General features: G+C 40.6%; 1 protein-coding gene and 1 pseudogene across 2 annotated transcripts in view; one reads left to right on the forward strand and one right to left on the reverse strand.

The window, feature by feature from the left end:
* LOC138046040 (NLR family CARD domain-containing protein 3-like) overlaps window positions 1–20,000 on the forward strand; it is a 42,648-nt gene that overhangs the window by 18,595 nt on the left and 4,053 nt on the right. For both annotated transcript variants that reach the window (XM_068892729.1, XM_068892734.1), the window contains 5 exons: window positions 861–926; window positions 1,060–1,101; window positions 4,348–4,389; window positions 11,514–11,576; window positions 12,369–13,806. In XM_068892729.1, coding sequence (XP_068748830.1) covers window positions 861–926; window positions 1,060–1,101; window positions 4,348–4,389; window positions 11,514–11,576; window positions 12,369–13,806 — 1,651 coding nt within the window. The remainder of the gene's footprint in view (window positions 1–860; window positions 927–1,059; window positions 1,102–4,347; window positions 4,390–11,513; window positions 11,577–12,368; window positions 13,807–20,000) is intronic.
* LOC138049592 (uncharacterized) lies at window positions 8,104–9,061 on the reverse strand (annotated as a pseudogene).

Raw genomic sequence — 20,000 nt, forward strand, 5'->3', positions numbered from 1 at the left:
GTTCCCTGTGGGACTTTACAGAACCCACACACTATTTGAGAAGAGTAGGGGATGAAGTTCAACCTGCTCAAACAAATAAATAACAAACAAATAACAAACAAACAAAATTTGTGGGTGTAAGATGTAAGATCGGAAGCATGCGCAGTCGAATGTGGTGTTATCATGTCTGTAATCCGGGGTATTGATACCCGTGATGACGTCAACTGCACGTGGAAGGGAATCTTACAACCTCACAGCCTTCGAGTCGAGTACTTTTCCAATGGGACGTCATTGATCACCATTCAACCGTACGGTACATGTTCAGTCTTTGAACCTCTTACATTTGACCACCGAGTCAAATTTTTCTTCAACGTCTTCAACCATTGAGCGAAGAGAAAATCACTTCTCGAGCTAGACCCCTTTGTTTATATAATAGTAACGTCTGCCACACAGGCTAAGGATATGCACACCTTTCTTCGCTCTTTTAGCACTTTCACGGACATTTCCGGTACCCTCTTGCTTCAAAAATTTGCAGCTGTTTTAAAAAGAAAAGTACCAGTCACTGCTCACAGTTTCCACGCCAGCACACACTTTCACACTGAAACTCCTAGTTTTATCTTAAGACATATGAGCATGTACGTAATAAAGTAGAGTCTTGAGTCGAAATCTTCCAAAATTTAATCTGTACAGTGAAAGAAGTCAACTCTCTTTCTTTGAACTTTGCTCATGTCTAGTCCAGTTCACCTATCTTAATTGTTAAGAGACCGTTGAGTTCTCAAGGAAGAGATTATATAGTTACTGAGTTTAGTGTGCCCTTTATTAAAATGTGCTCTTTTATTCAATTGATTGATTAATTAATCCATGAATTTGTTTTGATTAAGGCATCCTGACAAAGAGGCTTAAAACAGATGAAGGCAGCAGCAAAGATACACTAAAAGAGACACATGGTAAGTTGATGCATTTTATTGACTTATTGAATGGTAGGGGATGTAGAAAGAACCGTTTTCTTTTTTTTTTTTCCTGCAAAGGTACAGTGTATTTTCAAAGTTCGCTTAGTGACTGTGTCTTTTATTCCTAAAGAAATGTCCAAGCATTTGAAGGACAAGTTCAGTGAAATGGAAGGTAGGCTGACACATGTAAATGGCTGGTATTTCATGAGTTAAATAATATTTATAAGTGTTTGTAACTTTTCAACTTCTGGCAAAGTTTCCAGTGATGTCTCCACTTTAGTTTTATACCCCTTTTGCGCTTGTTTCTTACACTGTACATTTCGTTGTTAGCAAATCGTTTCCTCTTTTTCTGCGCACTTCTGACTTATAGGATTAGGTGACACATTTGCATTGTCGATTCTATTTTTGACCTAGCCCCAGTTGTTCAAACGATGAATTGCGCTATCCACCGGATAAATCACTATCCAGTGGATAAGTTTTATTATAACATAGCGTTCGTGCTAGTCCAATCCAAATCCTATTAAGCGACTATGGTGTATTTCTCTTTATTAAAAACTGGATCATTGGATAATGCAATTCGAGAGTTTTGATTGGCTAAGCCATCATGGGTTATGAGCCATTATACCATGATCTACAAACACGGCAAGCATATCCGTGATTTTTTGGGCCTTTTTTATTTTTATTTTACTCTAGTTTTCTATATTTTGGGGCGTTTTTAATAATTAACAATTATTCCACTCCCGCTTGTTGCCTCGTTGGCTATCTATCATCTCATATCCAATGCGCGCGCTCATGGAATAACTGTTAAACATACGCACGGCCGTGCTTACATGTATATAACATGACGTGTGCAGCTTCATTTTGGATCCAAAGTTTTCTTTGAGTTTTTGCGAGTTCCCTTGTAGTTGGCAGTGAAAGAAGTGAAAAGAAGAACACAGAGAGGACCAGCCAAAATTTTCTCCCGGCATTGACTTTTCAGCAAGCAGGGAAGCCAACTAGAGCTGGAGTCAATGAAACCGAAGCACAACAGGCACGTTCAGCACAAAAAATGCACAAAATTGTATTTGAAAGGCACTCATGAACAAGAACGAAAACGGCTTAAGTTGGTCTGTGGCAACTTTCAAAAGTAGAAATTCTTGTTTTTATCGTTGTTTTGTATAATTTCATTTGTTCAACCTGCCAAAAACAAGTTAACGTCAAAAACAACAAAGTCGGAAAAGCACGGAAAATATTAAATCCGAATTTCATTTAAAAAGTTGCAGCTACACTGAAACATGGTCGAAAACATTAATCACGCTTTACCTAAAAAGTTAACAGTATTACCGGTTTTTTTTCTGAATTTAGCTTGGTGCAGTTTCCTGGAGTCCGTCTTCAGCAACTGCACTATACATGGCAAAGTGAACTCAGCATCGTTCTCAACAATCCAAAAAAATTGTTTACTTGGGCATTTTGACTTTGCTTGTTGACATTTTTATCGAGTGCTTTGACTTTGTTTGCCAATGTTTTCTTTAACTGAATAAGCAAATCCTTTCAACATTTAGTTACATGAATCCTTCTCGCTCAATTTTTTCTCAACTTACATGTACTTGTGGCGTGATTTTAACCAGTCAATAGGTTCGTTTTGTTTCCCTCACCGTGAGTTGTGAGAACTTTAAAGTCAATATCAAATAAAACATGTTTTATCGCTCAAGTTGTTGTCGCTATGTTACAGAGGAATTGGTTCATGCTTTTAGCTGTGCATATATCGAGTTATGGATGCACTTGGGAGTTTGCTAAGCACTCGAGAAGCTAGAGTCGCACTCGGCTGTAGCCTCGTGCGACTCTTACGCTTCTCTCGTTCTTAGCAAACTCCTGCGTGCATCCATAACTCGATAATTATACGCACGCTAAGCGTGAACCAATTCTTAAGCGAAACCAGTTCTTGGATTTCACATGACGTCACATCCACCATGTTGGTGTCCCGATCCTCTGGGAATTGAAAGCTATTATTAGTGATAGTGATTTATCCGGTGGATAGCGCTATCCACCTTTTGAACAACTGGGGCCTGGTTTGTTCGTAGCGCCTCATCTTGTGCTTCAGTAAGGAGTCCTACGGTTTCTTTCTTGAAGGTACCTCTTGTTAGCAAATCCTATGATTCTCAGTGGATCTTTCACCTTTTTGCATCCCCTTGATGAACTGTTTGTGGAATGCCTTATTCCTCTACTTGGTCAGCTGCCTTTTCATTCTTCCCTTTTTGTTTTGTTTTACGCTCTTAAATAAGCTACCAGTTTCAATGCTAACTTACATGTAGTCATCAACAGTCGACAAGCCTCTCCCACCATGTGGTCTTTTGAAAATTACTATAACCTATAAGATTTGCCTGTGGATGAAATGCTCGGTAAATAGTTAACAGTTTTATTGTTTTATCGTCCAGTGTCCTGAGATCCTCTTTGGTCTAGTTGATAATACCTTGCACCTATGGTCCTCCTGAGTTTCTGTATCATTAGTTATTTACTTTTTCATCAATATTTGTTTTGTATAAAGCAGGCTAACAAAATGTGTACCTTGCTTTGTTCACATTTTTGAGCGTTAAAATAGAATTCGGTCCTATGTTTCTGACACAGCAAGCTGTATAGTTTGATGTCACCCATCCAGATACTAACCCCGCTAGAGAGCACTAACTTCAGTGAACTTTTGTCTACTTTTTACCAGTGAATGTTAAGTATCATGAATTCTGGATTCTGAATTCCCGAGTCCAGATTGCCGATTCCAGATTTCAGATTTATTTTTTTGGTTTATGGGGTTTGGTGTTGCCTGTGTATCATAGAATTCACCAATCCCTTTATTTTTAGCCACAGTGCACTGGTAGCTCAGTTGCTTGAGCATCGGTTTGTCATGCGGGAGGTCGCGGATTCGAACCCTGGCCAGATCAACACTCAGGATGTTAGAGTAACTGAGGAGAAAGTGCTGCCTTTGTAATTTCATCTGCAAATGATTAGACTTTCAAGTCTTCTCGGATAAGGACTATAAACCGTAGGCCCCATCTCTCAAATATCTTCTATGTTGATAAGTTTCCTGTGGACGTTAAAGAACCCACACACTATTCGAAAAAAGTAGGGAATGGAGGCCCCACTGTTATGGCTGTCCTGTTCTCTCCAGCAGAAGTGGCCAGCTTGGCAGTGACGTCTCTAAAGAGGCTTTCGGTGTATGTCAGGCCACCTAAGCATAAACAGCCATAAGTGAAAAAGGGACTTTGGCTAGTGCTGGAACCTGTAGACACGTAGATGAAATTCTACAAAGGTGACAATGAACATCAAGTTGGTAATTACCGGCCAATATCATATACTTTCTATTTGTTTCATTTGTTAAGAAGGGCATTGTCTCATTGAATTATTGTTCCATCGATGCCCATTGAATCATTCTTATTTTTCTTCAAAGGAAATCAAGAGAGAGCCAATGAACAGCTTGTAAAGATCGAAGGTATTTGATGATTAAAGAATTATATAGCCTAATTTCTGAGATGAAGGTGTTATATAATATTATTATGAATAATTGAATTGCAATATCATTTGTTGTGCCAATTTGACCATGCAACAGGAGCCTTTACAGTGGTAAACAAATCTGCCTATAAATTTTGTCAGCTTCTTTTACAATTTTTGTCATGAGAATAAAAGACAGGGTAAATGCGGTCTGATCGATTGTTACCTCTGTTTGCGTTCCTTCCGTATGCAGGTACATTACATGTACATTGTCATTAATTCATCTTATTCGTGACCTCTGTTCTCCAAGAGGTGTTTCCCTACTCTTCTAGTGAACGATGAATAGCGTCTTATCGTTCTTGTTGATCCTTCCTTTTCACTTCTCTTTAATGCTATGGCGCAAAACCAAAAAAAAAAAAAAATAGGTTTTTGCTTTTCTAGACCTTGCACTCTTAAAACATTTGATGGTACAGTGATGCATTACATCCATGAAACCAAAAAGTAACCAAGGAAAAGGAAACGTATACAATAGAAATCATTTGACATTCGTCCCACACCGAGTGCATACAGAATTGGTGGACGTATCCGCAAACTTAACCGCAATATGACAGCTATGTAATGTTAGCGGTGCCAGAAAAAGACTTGATGACAACTATAATGTGATGCATTTGTTGGTTCGTATGTGTGATGTTTTGAATGGATTTCAAAACAGGTTGCAAATGATTAACAACGATTTAATAAACAGTTGTAAGAAGACGTGTTACAGCATAGGTGGACACCATGATCGTTCTGTTCTATAATTATATCCCATAGTTCCTAGCGAACATCCGGTATCATTCACTTCCGGTTTATATGAACATTACATCTCTTTCCCCCTAGTGGGTAACTCTCTAGAGTAATATGGAAAGAAATAAAATAAACTTCAACTAATCAGTTTCCATGAAACTATGACTACTGACTGAAATCAAAGTCCAACAGAAACAAATGTTTTTGTACAGGCGACAGCATTGTTAACTTAACTCACTATACTGACATAGTTCGGAGCTCGCAGTTGACTAAGAATCTAGGCCTAAAAATCAAGAATCTGACGGGGAACTCGTTTCCTGGAAGATCTACGCAATGGTGGTTGACCAACCGGTGAGACGCACTAGCTTTGCTCTCTGGGATAGGGCTAAATGAACTTGTAGGATTAGCTTGCATGCCAGGGGAACTCACAGGTTTTGATGCTGACGGGTCAGAAGCATGAGCACGTGTGCGTGCAGCAGGCAGCTCTTGTTGGTGTTTGATGTCAGCCGGAGAGCCGAGACCACTGTCACGGGACGGATCATCATCATGGTTGATGACTGACTGGTCCAGAGTTTTAAAGAAAGAGGAATTTCTGGTAACCGTGCGATTCACGTTCTGAGCATTAATCATACTGCCTTTCTTATCCACTACAGTCAAAGGGGTAGGGTTGTAAACAGTTGCACCTTTACACGCAGTAAATGGTCTCTTCACTAGTACGGTTTCACCGGGTGAGATAGTGCTGGGTTTCACATAGACCTTGCTGTCAGCATGAGCCTTGAACTTGGATTTCTGCGAGAAATCGCGCTTGCGGACGATCTCCGACACAGGGTCAACGAAGTTGGTCTGTGGTAGCTTGTTACGCACAGGACGTTTCAGTAACAATACTGCTGGGGCCACACCAGTGGTTTGATGAGGAGAGGTGCGATAGTTTCTCAGAATCGCTTGCAGTTCCTTTCTCCAGTTTCTTCCTTCCACTTTAGCGGCTTTAAGACACTTCTTCAGTGTTTTCACGAATCTCTCCACCTCACCGTTGGCCCTAGGCCATAATGGGGTTAAAACCGAGCGCATGAGCAAACTTGGCAAACTCTTCTCCGCTTAAAGGTGGACCATTGTCTGATCGAACAATCTTGGGAGTTCCGAATGTAGCAAATAGCTGATCTAACTTAGGTATGACAGCACTAGCGGACGTTGACAACACTGGTTCTACGAACGGGAACCTTCAATAATCATCAACCAGTAGAAGTAGGGTTTCACCCTCAACATGCGCAAAGTCAATGCTTTCTTCATCAAAAGGGCTGTCAGGAAGAGTTGATACTTGAACAGGCTCTCTAGCGTACACTGGGGTTACAACTTGGCACGGTAAACAGGCCTTGACCTTTGTTTCAACCATCTTGTCCATGCATGGGAACCACACCTTTTCTCGCAGGAGGGTCTTAGTTTTAACTATGCCCAAGTGACCTTCATGGGCGATGTCAACAATTCGTTCTTGTAGTGCAGCAGGAACTACTAAACGATCCGATTTTAACAGGACAGTGTCAGTGCAGTTTAACTGCTCCTTGACTAGCTCATAGCGGGATAGCTCAGATAATGATACACCAGGTGGCGCCTTATGCCAGCAACCAGATTTCATTGCAGATATAACCGCTTGTAGCACTGGATCCGTTGCGGTTGCAGATTCTACCTCAGACAATGTTACAGCTTTTGGTACTGCATTTCTTGTGATAAAAGAGATGTGATCTTCAGACTCGATTTCATAATTGTGAGATTCCAAGTCTCCTACTGGGTGTCTCGAAGCATAATCTGCTGGGTTTGAGGTACCAGGGCGATATTCTACTGTGAATCGGTACTGCCTTAGCTCCATGAGCGGACGGTTTAGAGGTGGGGTTGTTAAACAAGGAAACCAGAGGTTGATGGTCTGTGATTACTTTAAATTCCCCTCCATAGATGAACAGGTGAAAGCGCTTTACAGCCCAGTAAACTGACAAAGCTTCACGATCAATCTGTGGATGTCTAGCTTGAGTTGGTGTCAGTGGAGAACTGGCATAATGCAAAGGTGTCACTTCATTAGTCGAAACATCTTTCTGGGCCAGGACAGCACCTAAACCAATGGGACTACCATCGACAAAGATGGAAGTAGGTTTCTTTGGATCAAAGTATCCAAGGGTAGTCTTGGTAGATAGTGCCGCTTTTAGGCGTTCGAATGATGACTGTTCTTTCTCAGTCCACTGCCACTTCACTCCATTACAGGTCAGCTGTCGAAGAGGCCTGGTGATTAGTGCAAAATTCTTGATGAACGTAGAGCAGAATGTAGCTGAGCTAAGGAGGCTTCGTACTTCAGATACATTGGTTGGCGGAACAACATTTTGAAGAGCTTCTACCTTTTTAGGGTCAGGTGACATGCCCTTTTCAGAGAACACATGACTAAAGAAGAGCATAGTGGGAACTCGAAACTGACACTTAGGTAAGTTTATTGTCAAAACACTCTCCTGGAGTTGACGGAACACTTGTCCCAGATGTCGGTCATGAGTGTCTTGGTCTGCGCCCCCAACATAGATGTCATCACTGATGTTCTTGACGCAGGGTATGCCACGGATTGCATCACCCACCTTCTTTTGGAAGATTTCTGCTGCGCACGAGAGACCAAAATTGAGACGTTTGTATTGGAACAGTCCAACGTGTGTAGAAAACGTGCTCAGTGCTCTCGAGTCGGGATGCAATGGGATCTGGTGGTACCCTTGATTTAACTCGATCTTCCTAAACACTTTACAACCGTTTAAGTCCGACACTACGTCATCGATGGTGGGTATGATGTGTCGCTCCCTGATGATAGCTTTGTTTAATGAACGCATGTCCACACAAATTCTAATCTCGTTCGGTTTATTCGGCTTGGGCCCAACAACAACTGGCGACACCCAAGGGTTGGGGCCTTCTACGCATTCAATGATGTCATCATTTTCGAGCTGTTTGAGTTTTTCTCCACCTGTTTTCTTACATGGAGAGGGACTCGGCGATGTGGCTGAGCCACGGGTTTGACAGATTCATCTATATGTATGCGTGCTGGTTCACCTTTATACTTGTCCATTCCACTGGTTAGATTAGGAAATTCCTTGAGAAAATCTGGGGCATCAGGTGCCAGGCTAACAGGAGGTTCGACCATACTAACAGCTTTAATAAGATCTAATGCTTGTGAGGTTGTCCAGCTAAGTATGGAGCTTGATGAACCCTTTGCGACATAGAATGTTTTCACGGATGAACAGCTATCACTGGTGACAGTAGCTCGGAACTTTCCACACAGGGTTAGTGGCTTATCAGACATGTATGGATACACTTTGGCACTTGTTTCAACCAGTTGTGGCTTTGATTTAAGGCCATCAAAGTCTCTCTTGCTTAAGATATTCACGGTTGCTCCTGAATCTGCCATAATGCGGATTGGTGTGTTCATGATGGTGACCTGAAAGATAGGCTTGCCAGCTTCGTGTCCCTGTGCACCAATGTTAAAAGTATACTCTTCACTGAACTTGTCACTATCACAACCGACTAGAGATGACATTTCACTACTCGGAGACTCTTCAACATCTGTAGACCTGACATGGTATTTACCTCTTGACGTTTTCTTTGGGTGCAAAGATTTGGACCGGTTATTGGGTTTGCCACGACAAACTTTGGAGAAATGGTTCATTTTGCCACAGTTCAAACACTTTTTATCTTGAGCAGGGCAAGTTCCTTGATGTGGATAATTTTCACCACATAAACCACACCTATCCAGACTTTGGTAGACCACGAGAATTCTCTTTGTGCTGAACGTCGGTTGCTTTATTTCTACCATAGCCCAGTGCATTGGATTGCTGTTTCTCCATCTCACTGGTCTGTTCGTCGGCGGTTTCCATGGCGCGAGCTGCTTTCAACAAGTTCTCAAGATTGAGGCTCTGTTCGATTGCTTTACGTCTCAGGTGAAGCGATGAGGTTTCTTGAATAATCTGCCGCTTCATTTCCAGTTCGGGATCGGCGAATTGACACTTGCGTGCTAACAGCTGGAGATGTGTGTAAAACTCGATAATGCTTTTGCCAGACTTTTGGGTTTCCTGACGAAAGACATGGACGTGATAATCCACACACTTTTGAGGCTCGAAATGGTCAGCAAGAGCCTTTACGGCAGTCTTGTATTCGTCACTTCCTTCCGGCGGTTCTGGAACGGTAAGGGTCTCAAACACATCACAGGTTTCTGCTTCCACGTAATGCAACAACATGGCTTTCTTTTGAGATGCTCGGGTAATGTTCATTGCTGTAAACATGTTGTCCAAACGCTTGACATACTTCTCAAAGCGAACGGGTACTGTATCTCTTGGTTGAAGATCAAACTCAGGAAAGGTCGGTAGGTTAACTGCCATTGCAGAGGTTGCTGAAGGCTACGAAGGGGAAGTGGTTGATGAAGAATCTGCAGGCATTGAAAACAAGGCTGATCGGTAGGATTTTCCGGTTGATTTAACACTTTAAACGTAAAGATTTCTGTTTTCGATTACTTGCATCCCATCCTCGTCGCCATTTGTGATGTTTTGAAGGAATTCAAAACAGGATGCAAATGATTAACAACGATTTAATAAAGAGTTGCAAGAAGACGTGTTACAGCAAGGTGGACGCCATGATCGTTCTGTTCGATATATCCCGTAGTTCCTAGCGAACATCCGGTATCAATAACTTCCAGTTTATATGAACATTACAGTATGCAAACTGAATACTCACTTCACGATCCGTCAAGGTCGCAGTCCTTCTTTAGCTTTCTTTGCATGACGTTATGACTCTTGCATATCGTTAGGGAGCTGTAGCAACGACAACTGCGGCGGCAACGAGAACGTCGCAAATAAGCATTTTTAATGTGAAAAAATAAATTTGAATAAACAATAGCTTTGCACGCCCTGCACGTGCATTTTTCATTTTTGTCCATTTGTTTGCCGTCATCAGCAAAACAACAACGTAAAAGAACCAAATGTGAGGTTTTATGGACGACGTCAGCACTTTCATTTTTTCCCCTAAATCACAGTTAATCGAGGGACTAGTTATGAAACTTTAAAACCTTCAAAAGCGAGAACAATTTTGTCACAATCGATGTTGAATTGACAGTGACAGTGCACAATTTTTTGTTAACGCTTCACACGGGCTCGCAAATTAGGTGCGCATAATTTAATCGAAAATTTGGATTGGTTATCTTCTTGAGCGAAGGTGTATTTTGTGCACCGTCAAGGCCAAAAATACAGACAAAAACATGAAACAAAAAGATTTGTCGAGTTTCATAACCATCTCTATGCATTAACTATGCCTAAATTAAGCGTGATTCATATTGGTTTCATTCTTGAGGGACGGCCACACCATTGTCATGTTAAAAACCTTTGAATAGTCACGAAGTGATTACAATAACGCGAATTTATGTTTTGAGATGACGTTCTCGTTGCCGGCCCCGTCGTCGTTGCTAAAGCTCCCTCCAGATGATCTGGTGACGTAATTCGGAGGACTGGGGAGAAAGCTTTTAACGCCGTATCCCACAACCGCGCGCGGCCTTATTTTCGAATTCAACACGGCAGAGGCTAGGGTAGATCTTGTAAGGTCTACTTGAATGTTCATTCAGTAACAGGAAATGTGGTAGAGACGTAATGATCTGTTGAGTTTTGGCGATGGCAATAGTGCAGGGAGTTTGGAAACAACACCTAAGGCCGCGCGCGGTTGTGGGATACGGCATTAAAATTTTTCTATCCAGTCCTCAGCATTATGTCACCGGATCACCTGGCTATTGTTGGTTTTCACTCACGTGATCAACAGCCATGTTTTTCAACGAAAACAAAAGAAAACGTTTGCATAATAATAGAGTTAAATTCCCGGAGGATTTGATCGGGCTCCCAACATGACCGACGTTTCTTTGTTTGGGGGCTCCAACATGGCGGCGGTGACGTCATGTGAAAACCGAGAATTAACGGGCCGTAGACAGACGGAGTTACGCATTGATGTTTGTACAGGTTGTACAGTTGGTTTGCTGACCGTATCAGTTCGTTCGTATTGGCCATATGAGACCTGATTGAAAAACGTTTGGATTATGTACTAATGAATCTTGATAATACGCATTTATTTCTATGAGGTATTTCTAGAGGTATAGCTACTTTCAAGACATGCAGTCGCGGCACATTGGGGTTCATATTTGGTCATTCGTTGATTTTCTTGCCGTGCTGTCACTGGACCCCGTAAAGCAAAGAAGATGACTCCTTCATACGTTTCCCTCTCACTGCCATTACAGAGTAACTTTAATTAAACTTGTCAGTTTGGTGTGTTTATCTTATTTCTCGGTTTATTTAGAGATGGTGAAACATCTTCAGCCATGCGAAAGGAACAGCAAAGAATGTCTGAAAGATGAGCAAGGTTGGTTGTGACAGTCTGAAGGTTAAAATATCAGTAAGACTGGATTTCTATAGCAGCGCTTGTGTCGAAAGAAATGGATAAACTCTAGTATAACTGAGAGGTAAACTAGTTGTGGTCTTAGATTATTGCAAATGTGTTCGACACTCATTCAGGGAGTGAAATAGAAGAGAGCAGCGTCTGTTTCCTAGCGTCGAAAGACACCACTACACAGCTTTTTGATATTCTGATGATTAGCTTCGGTCATCTTTGTTAATCATAGTTAAAATAAATCAACACAGCTTCAATTACTTTGGAGAAAACTGCTAAAGAGAGTAAAATGCCGGAAAATTGCACGATCGCCATGAAGAAACGGCAGATATAATGGGATTTCTTAGGCTACGTTTACACGATACCGGACAAATCTTCAAAGGGTTTTTACCGGACATGTTCCTAGAGAACTGTGCAATAGTTTTGTTCTGCTCACATGGAACCTACTAACCGGTTGAATTTCAACCCTTCTGAGTAGTTTTGCCATCTGCTCGTGGGCAGAGCGCCACCAAATCTGACTATATTTATCACCCATATACACAGACGATTGATATAAATATAACCATAACCTAGATTTTCGCCTCACCAATACAACAGACACCGTAGGATAATGTTTTACATATACAAGATTACTGTAGAGGGGGTTAGGATCCTATAGAAAAGAGACCACTTATCTTTAAAATATTTCTTGGCGGTGTTCCCGAAGGCCGGTTGGGTGAAGTTCTTCACTTTCGTTTGACCTAACCAACTACTTTTCAATTTCAGATCCTATTGATCTTGTAAACTACATGACCCTTATTCGCAAGCTTTACGAAGACCGTGAAGGATGGCTGGCGCCTTTCCCGTGGTGTGAAGAGTTTCGATTCAATCTCGATAACATTTTTACAAGACTCAAATTTGTCAGTAGAAAAAAAGAACGAGGAATAAAAACTGATGAGAGTGTTGACATGTTTCAAATATTTCAACCGCATAAAGAATGTTCACAACCGAAAAGGGTCTTGATTGAAGGGCAGCCAGGCATGGGAAAGACAACGTATTGTCACAAGATTGCTTTCAACTGGGCCAAGGAACGCAAAGGTGGCGAATCATTTCCTGATGTCTTACTTGTGCTTCTATTAAAATGCAAAGACATCAACTTTAGCCTATGGGAGGCTATTGATGATCAGCTGTTACCGAGAGAAGTGAACGAAGAAGAGAAAGAGAGATTTTTCACGTTCATTCGGGACAACCAGTCAAAGGTTTTACTGGTGCTTGACGGGTTAGATGAGTTACCCAGAAGCGAATTGTCGATCTATAAAGAAATCATTCAAGGAAGAGTTCTTCCAGAGTCTTACTTAGTGGTTACTGCACGACACGAAGTTGGAATGACAGTACGAGAATGCTGCCACACCCTGTTAGAGGTAGAAGGGTTTACCAAAACCGATGCCAAAAATTTCATTCAGAAATATTTCAGAGAAAGGGAGGATTTGGCAGAAAAGCTCTTGGACAAGCTGGACTCTGACATAACCCTACAAGACCTTACAGCAAATCCGTTAAACGCTACTCTTCTCTGCCTCCTCTGCGAAGACTTTGGAGGACAATTACCCGAAAGTAGAACTCTGGTTTACCTTGAAATAGTTGAATGCGTGCTGAGAAGGCACAGGCTAAAGATGAAATTACCAGAAACAGATGAAGACCTCGTAGCATTATACCAAGTTGAATTGAAGCAACTTGGGCGTATCGCCATGGAGGGTTTGGAGAACGATAGCGTGTATTTTGACCAGAGCGCATTTCAGGGTTTCTCAAGCGATTTGCAATCTGGCCTCGGATTTTTGTCAGTGGAGGCTGGACGAAGTAAGCGAAGACCGGGTCGAAGCTATAGCTTCCTGCACATGAGCTTTCAGGAATTCTTCGCAGCACATCATCTCTGTTGTCAGCTTCTTGATGAGGAAATCTCTGTTGATAGCTTAGTTGCTGACCTCAGATATTTTAATGAGTTCCAGCAGGTGCTGATGTTTACGATTGGTATGTTGGCTCAAAAGTGCGAAGCAGCAGTCAAGGCACTTATCGCTGGTACAGCTACTCAAGTCAACCTAAAACATTGTCGTCTTGAGGTTGCATTGGCTTGTATAAATGAATGCAAGAGAGGGGAGAATACTTTTGACAAAGAAATGGCACAGTTCTTTGGCTCACATCTTCAACTTGAGGACGCCGATTGCTTCGGGTAAGGTTACAGTAAAAGTAATGATTTTAAGTCAGCAGTTTTATTTTAAGATTGATTTTCAATCCACATTAACGCTTTCCCAATAATTCACCTTGAACTTGTGATTCTATTGTACTGACGTAGCTGACCCACGAAATAGCATTGCAGATCTTTTTCTATGAACTGTAAGAGAACATAATTTAAACATAATGTAGTAATGTAAAAACAAATAATAATAGCGTTGATTTGATTCGGCAATGACAGCATGAGCAATATGCTTTTTCTTCAGATAATAGTTATAATAATAATAATAATAATAATAATAATAATAATAATAATAATAATAATAATAATATAATAATTTATTATGTGTACATTATGTTCTCTTACAGTTCACTTTGTTCGTTTGCTTTCGTACTTTATATACTACTACACTAAGGCCTACATGCAAACTGTATTACTCATATGCTTTATCTTAAAAACTCCGAGACACTCGAAAGTTTACATTATTTGATAACTTACTCAACTGGAGTTTTTTAAGGCGTTGTATCATTGAGCGCAAAAGAAAGGCTTGCACTTCCCATCGTGGGTTTTTACTGTATTGTTCTTTTTGGCTACAGGTAAATTATTTGTTTTCCAACATTGATAATGTTATTTTTGTTAGGGTTTGCTTTCGTACGTTCTATACTACTACACTAAGGCATATACACAGACTTTATCACACATATGCTTTATCTTTAGAACTTCCAGACACTCGAACGTTTACATTATTGGGATTTGGATTTGTTTGATTTGTTTGGATTTGGATTTGTTTAACGCGTTGTACTATTGAGCGCAAAAGAAAGCCTTCCGCTTCCCATCGTGGGTTTTTAGTGTATTGTTCTTTTTGGCTTTAGATCGCTCAATAAATAATTCAGTGTGTTTTAATTTAGTAATTAGATGAGACAATGTCGGCAAAAAGATTTTAAGGCGATAGTGGTAAATTATTTGTTTTCGAACAACAATAATAATGTGATTTAAAAGAAGCCAGTGAGACAGTTTGAGATACTTCAAAAATGTCACAGTCGCTGAAAGTATCGCAATCAAGGTCTAAGCCAAAGAACAACAGACTTCCAGAAGGCTGCTAAAAGTGCAATGACAAAAGAGATGCTCGAGAGATTCGTCAGAATTTTTGCAGAAAGAGTAGACGGTGAGTCAACTACTTTCATTTTGTGTAACAATTTGTTGATGTAAATTATCCGATTAAGCAAAAATTTGGTTTTATCAACGGAGTTGATAATGTAAATTGGCCTCCGTACAGGGATCTAATTGCAGCAAGTGTTATTCTATGTACATTACTCGTACTAAATTCCCAGTCATCACAACTTATTTCCTAAATGGCTTAGCTCTTCAAAGGACTGATCGATGCACTCCCTTATATTGGAGTCGCCATTTCATCGGACCTCCGCCTAAAGAATCATTGTGACTGTGTCGTTAAAAAGAGTTGAAAACCTCTCAACTTCATTTCTCGTAATTTTTATTATTGTACTTGTGCAATTTAAAAATTAAGCGACACTTACCTGAAGTTTGATTGTAATTCTACTGAGTTACAGGATGCTGAGAGATTACATGAGATAGCAAGCACATGCGCCAATCAGGTTTTAAAGACTGAATGTAGGTGTTACCCAACAGCTCATGTAATCTCTCAGCATCCTGTAACTCAATATAATTACAATCAAACTTCATCTTACAGGTAAGTCTCGTTTAACCTTCAAATTCTACTTTAGCTTGTTAGCATGCCGAGAGATTCCACGAGACTTCAAAGCAACACGGACATGAAGAAACAACAACATGCCACTTGATTATTTATGCCGCTTTATGTAAATGATGCATCCCACAGACATGATAAGACTGATTGTGCATAACGTGAATTCTTAGCTATAGGTTTGTTGTGAAAACGGGCAAAACAGCATTCAGAGAACCATCTTGCAGTCTGGAGAATGTCATCTATATTTACAGAAGCCCATCTTGCTGCTGAAACAGACCCAGCCCCCGTACTGTGTGCTGAATATTTTGTTACATCAATGCCAGCTAAAGCCATGGTGCAGTCCACCCACCTAGTAACATTATCCCCGCTTACGGGTTTGCCATAGCTTAGTAGCAACTGTGACTGGCCGCTTACTGTCAATGCTTTGGCTCTCACAAGGTATTCTTTAAGAGTAGTTACAATACAAATAGAGGATTGTTGAAATGACTCCAAAACAATTCGAGGGTGAGTTACCCCCGGTTTGGTTTGGTTGAGGGATGACAAATGTGTACTTGTCATCAGTTGCAACCATATGGTATATGTCTAACAGATGAATAGTCTGGCCTTGTTGGCCTGATACTAATAACAGCAACATAACAAGTTTCAACGGACCGGAAGTGTTTTGAGTGTCAGTGAATCAACAGGATGAAGAGAAGCCAGGTAAGCTAATACCACTCGGACATCGCAATCCTCAGTGTACTTGGGCTTGGGTGGCCGTGACTGGAAAATCCCTTTCAACAAGCGGCAAACAGCGTGTTCTGTCCAACTAAAGACATATGAAGACAACACACTTCTAGCACAGTTAATAGCACTGTAAGTGAGGCCTTGGCCAAAACGTTCAGAAAGGAAATCCAAAACTGTTCCTACAGGTGGTTGAAGATGATTAACTTTCCTTTGGAGACAAAATGCCGTCCATTATTTGATATACCCGGAACACTGTTTCTTTGTACGTCCTCGCAAGGACGCCATGAGCAATCCGACAGCTGACCTTGACACTCCTCTTGTTTCATAGTATTGCCTGACAAAAGACATGCCATCAGTCTCATTTGGTTTCGTGGTGGATGTGAAGTCCCTGATTTTGGTAGGGTGATGTGATCCTTGTACTGTGGGAGCCACCAAACCTGCGTCGGCCACATAGGAGCAATCAACAGTACTAAAGCCTTGTCGTTCTCTAATTTCTGCAGACATCTATTAAGCAGAGAAAAAAGAGGGAAAATGTAAACAAACATCCCACTCCAGGAGAAAGAGAAAGCATCTATGTGGCAGGCCCCAGGGTCAGGCTTCCAAGAAACATATTTTGGAAGCTGGTAGTTTAGTCTGCATTCAAACAAGTCAATGTCAGAGGTGCCCATTATGTCAATAATCTTACAAAATATTGCCTAACTCTTTGGAGCTTTTGTCTGCATTAATATTGAGGGCACCAGGCAAATGGCATGCAAACAACCAGATATCATTTTCCATGTAGCACACCCAAATACTTTTAGAAAGTTTGTTGCAAAGAGGAGATCTAGTGCCCCCCCCCCCCCCCCCCATTGCATTAAAATAGCAGACAGTTGTAGAGTTTTGTCTTTTTATGAACACATGCTTCCCTTTCAAAAGGAACCAAGCCAAAATAAACTGTTAATAGTTCAAGTGCATTAAGTGCTTTTGTCTTTCAAGTGGTGACCACATGCCTTGGGCGCTCTGTCCATTGCACACTGCCCCCCAGCCTAATTGTGAAGCATCTGGTGTCATTTCTATGCCTGGGTTGTCCATGGTGATGTTTTTGCATGCCTTGGGTAGGCTAGTCACCCACCAAGAAAGATAATTGATAGATTCAGGGGAAAGTGTCATAGTAGCTGCATAGTTGCCATTATTTTGTTGGAAGGCTAACGTTTTGTCAATTTCAAGACTCGTGTAGAACAGGGGTCCATACTGGACAGCAGGCAAGCTAGAGACCATGTGTCCAATGAGGAATTATACTTTAAGGTGATTCCTCAGTATTGCTCTGTGCATCCTGTACTGCGCATACGGTGTGCCAATATTCACAAATTGGTCAAATTTGTAACACTGTAAATATGGCGTAAGTCGATCATACACACTGAAACAGTTCTCAAAACACGTAAGAGAAGTTGTGAATGACCATAATTCTTTGCGAATAATGGCGAGCATAGCGAGAACATGGCGAATTTTGTTGCTTCGGTCTACGATAATCGAGATAGACAAGTAGGAAGTTCACTCTTAAACGAGCACGGTGTCCTACATTTTTTATTTCATAATTTTGGTGTACAAATTATTCCCTTAAAAAAAAAAGTTATCGGAAGGAAAAAAAGATATAGGTAAAAACTTAGACAAAGCCCCTTACCCAGGGATGTAAATTATGATCTTGAAAACAACGACTCGAGAGACGTTTTGAGTCGACGTCGTTCTGAGTTGAGTGATTTTTCCATAATCTTTATAAGACAGTGTTCCATATGCTCTAGACTTTCTACCTATCAGGTGTTTTTTCAAATGGCACTTAACCCTCTCGTTTAGCTACCGCAAAATTTACCCTGAGCCGATGAAATAACGCGAGTGATTAGTATCAGTACAGGCATCATTGGGGTAAGATTGGCCCATTGTATCTCTTAAGCAAGCGTGGTGACGTATCTTTTTTATTTTATTTTCTCAAATTAGGGATTAGTAGGGAACATTCAGGGAAAGTTTTAAGTTTTTCTGAGGAATCACCTTAACAGCTGCTGGCTTGCCAGAATTATTTTCTCTGTTTTTTTCAGCTGTAAGAAATACTTTCATGTCAAAAGAATCTAGAATAAAGCCAAGAAATACCAATTTTTGACTGGGTTGAAGCCGTGACTTTTCACGATTGATCGAGAATGCAAGAGACTCGAATAGTTTAAGGGTAGCAAGAATATTATTTTCTCCTTGTAAATGAGTCATCAGTGTCCCCAACATTGAAGTAGCCTTGGCTACGTAATGTACTATATACTGGTTGCAATAGTTTTGTAAAATATGGTGGTGCAGATGCTAGACCATCAGGCAGACAATGTATACTGAAACATCCTATTTCCCCAGAAAAACCGTACACATTTTGTGTTCAACAGCCACAGGAACAGTATAATATATGCGCGTGTTAAGGCCATCTATAGAAACCATATAAAAGTTAGCCTTCATTAACTGAACAGTTCATGCTAAGCTTTCCATTTTAAAATGTTGCTACTCTATGGATGCATTCAGTCCTTTTAGATTCAAGATCAATCTGTACGAACCATTTTTCTTTTTCGTGAGTAAAAGGGTAGAAATGTATTGACCATAACTGGAGACAGTCTTGTCAAGAACCCCTTTGTGAAGAAGTTGTTGTGTTTCACCATCAATAAAAAGCTAAATCCTTTGTTCATCTGTACAGCAAAGTCAGAAAAAGCCTCTCTGAGGAGGGCAGCCACCTCTGTGTTTGAAGTATGGCCTGAGGGAGCAGACTGCTCTGAGCTACTAGGTCTCTCTTTTGGCGCGCTTTTTCTCTTCGAAGAACGGCTGGAGTTAACGTAACGTTAATGGGGTGGATTTTAAGTATGTGACTCTCTCTCAATCTCAAACAAAACGATCTCATGATATGGTATTTAACCACCTCTCTCCCCGTACTGAACATTCAGATTTTCTTTCTTCCCACGTACTATCCCTGTTAGGAACGGCCTCCCTGAAGAGGTTGTTCATTACCCGTGCCTTACTGCCTTTAGTTCTAGGGTGAATGCGTGGCGAAGTTGCTCAGTGGCCTGACCTCAATAGATATTAACTTTATCAGGTTTTTTTATTTTATTTTTTTGTCTTTTAAGTTGTAATTGATTATTTCATAGTTTATTTATAGTCAGTTTCTATTATTTATAGATGTGATTTGTGTAATTGTATAATGTGTTGAGCTTGTAATTTGCGTCGTATAAGATTGATGATTTATATGTACATACTTACTAATTCAGGGATATTTTGCGCGGTTTAAAACTATCCGGAGAAAGTAGATCTTAGTAAGTATTCTTGGTATCCAAAAACAAAATTGGGTGTAACCAGGCATTTTCGAGAGATAATTAAGCTTCAATTTCAGAAAGAACACCACAAATTGTTTTGCGTTTTAAAGCTTTTCACAAATATTATTCATGAATTATCTTTGAAAATGCGAACAAGCGTTACCGAGTAATAAAACAGAAACAGAAATACATTTTTAATGGTGGTTATTGAATCACGTCTTCAGTTATTAAAGTTTTAAGCTCAAGGTCAAGTTTATTTATTGCACACTGTTTACAGAAAACTAAACATACATAAGACAGTATACAATCAGTACAGAAAAGAAAGTTCACTCAGATAGAAATTAGCTAGTCGAGACAATATTTAATACTGTACAGTCGTTTTAGAGTTGGTCACTGTCATGTGAATATACTGGCGTTGGCCGTATGTTAAGTATAAT

The sequence above is a fragment of the Montipora capricornis genome, chromosome 1 (genome assembly GCF_036669925.1).
Source record: "Montipora capricornis isolate CH-2021 chromosome 1, ASM3666992v2, whole genome shotgun sequence".
NCBI classification, from domain to species: domain Eukaryota; kingdom Metazoa; phylum Cnidaria; class Anthozoa; order Scleractinia; family Acroporidae; genus Montipora; species Montipora capricornis.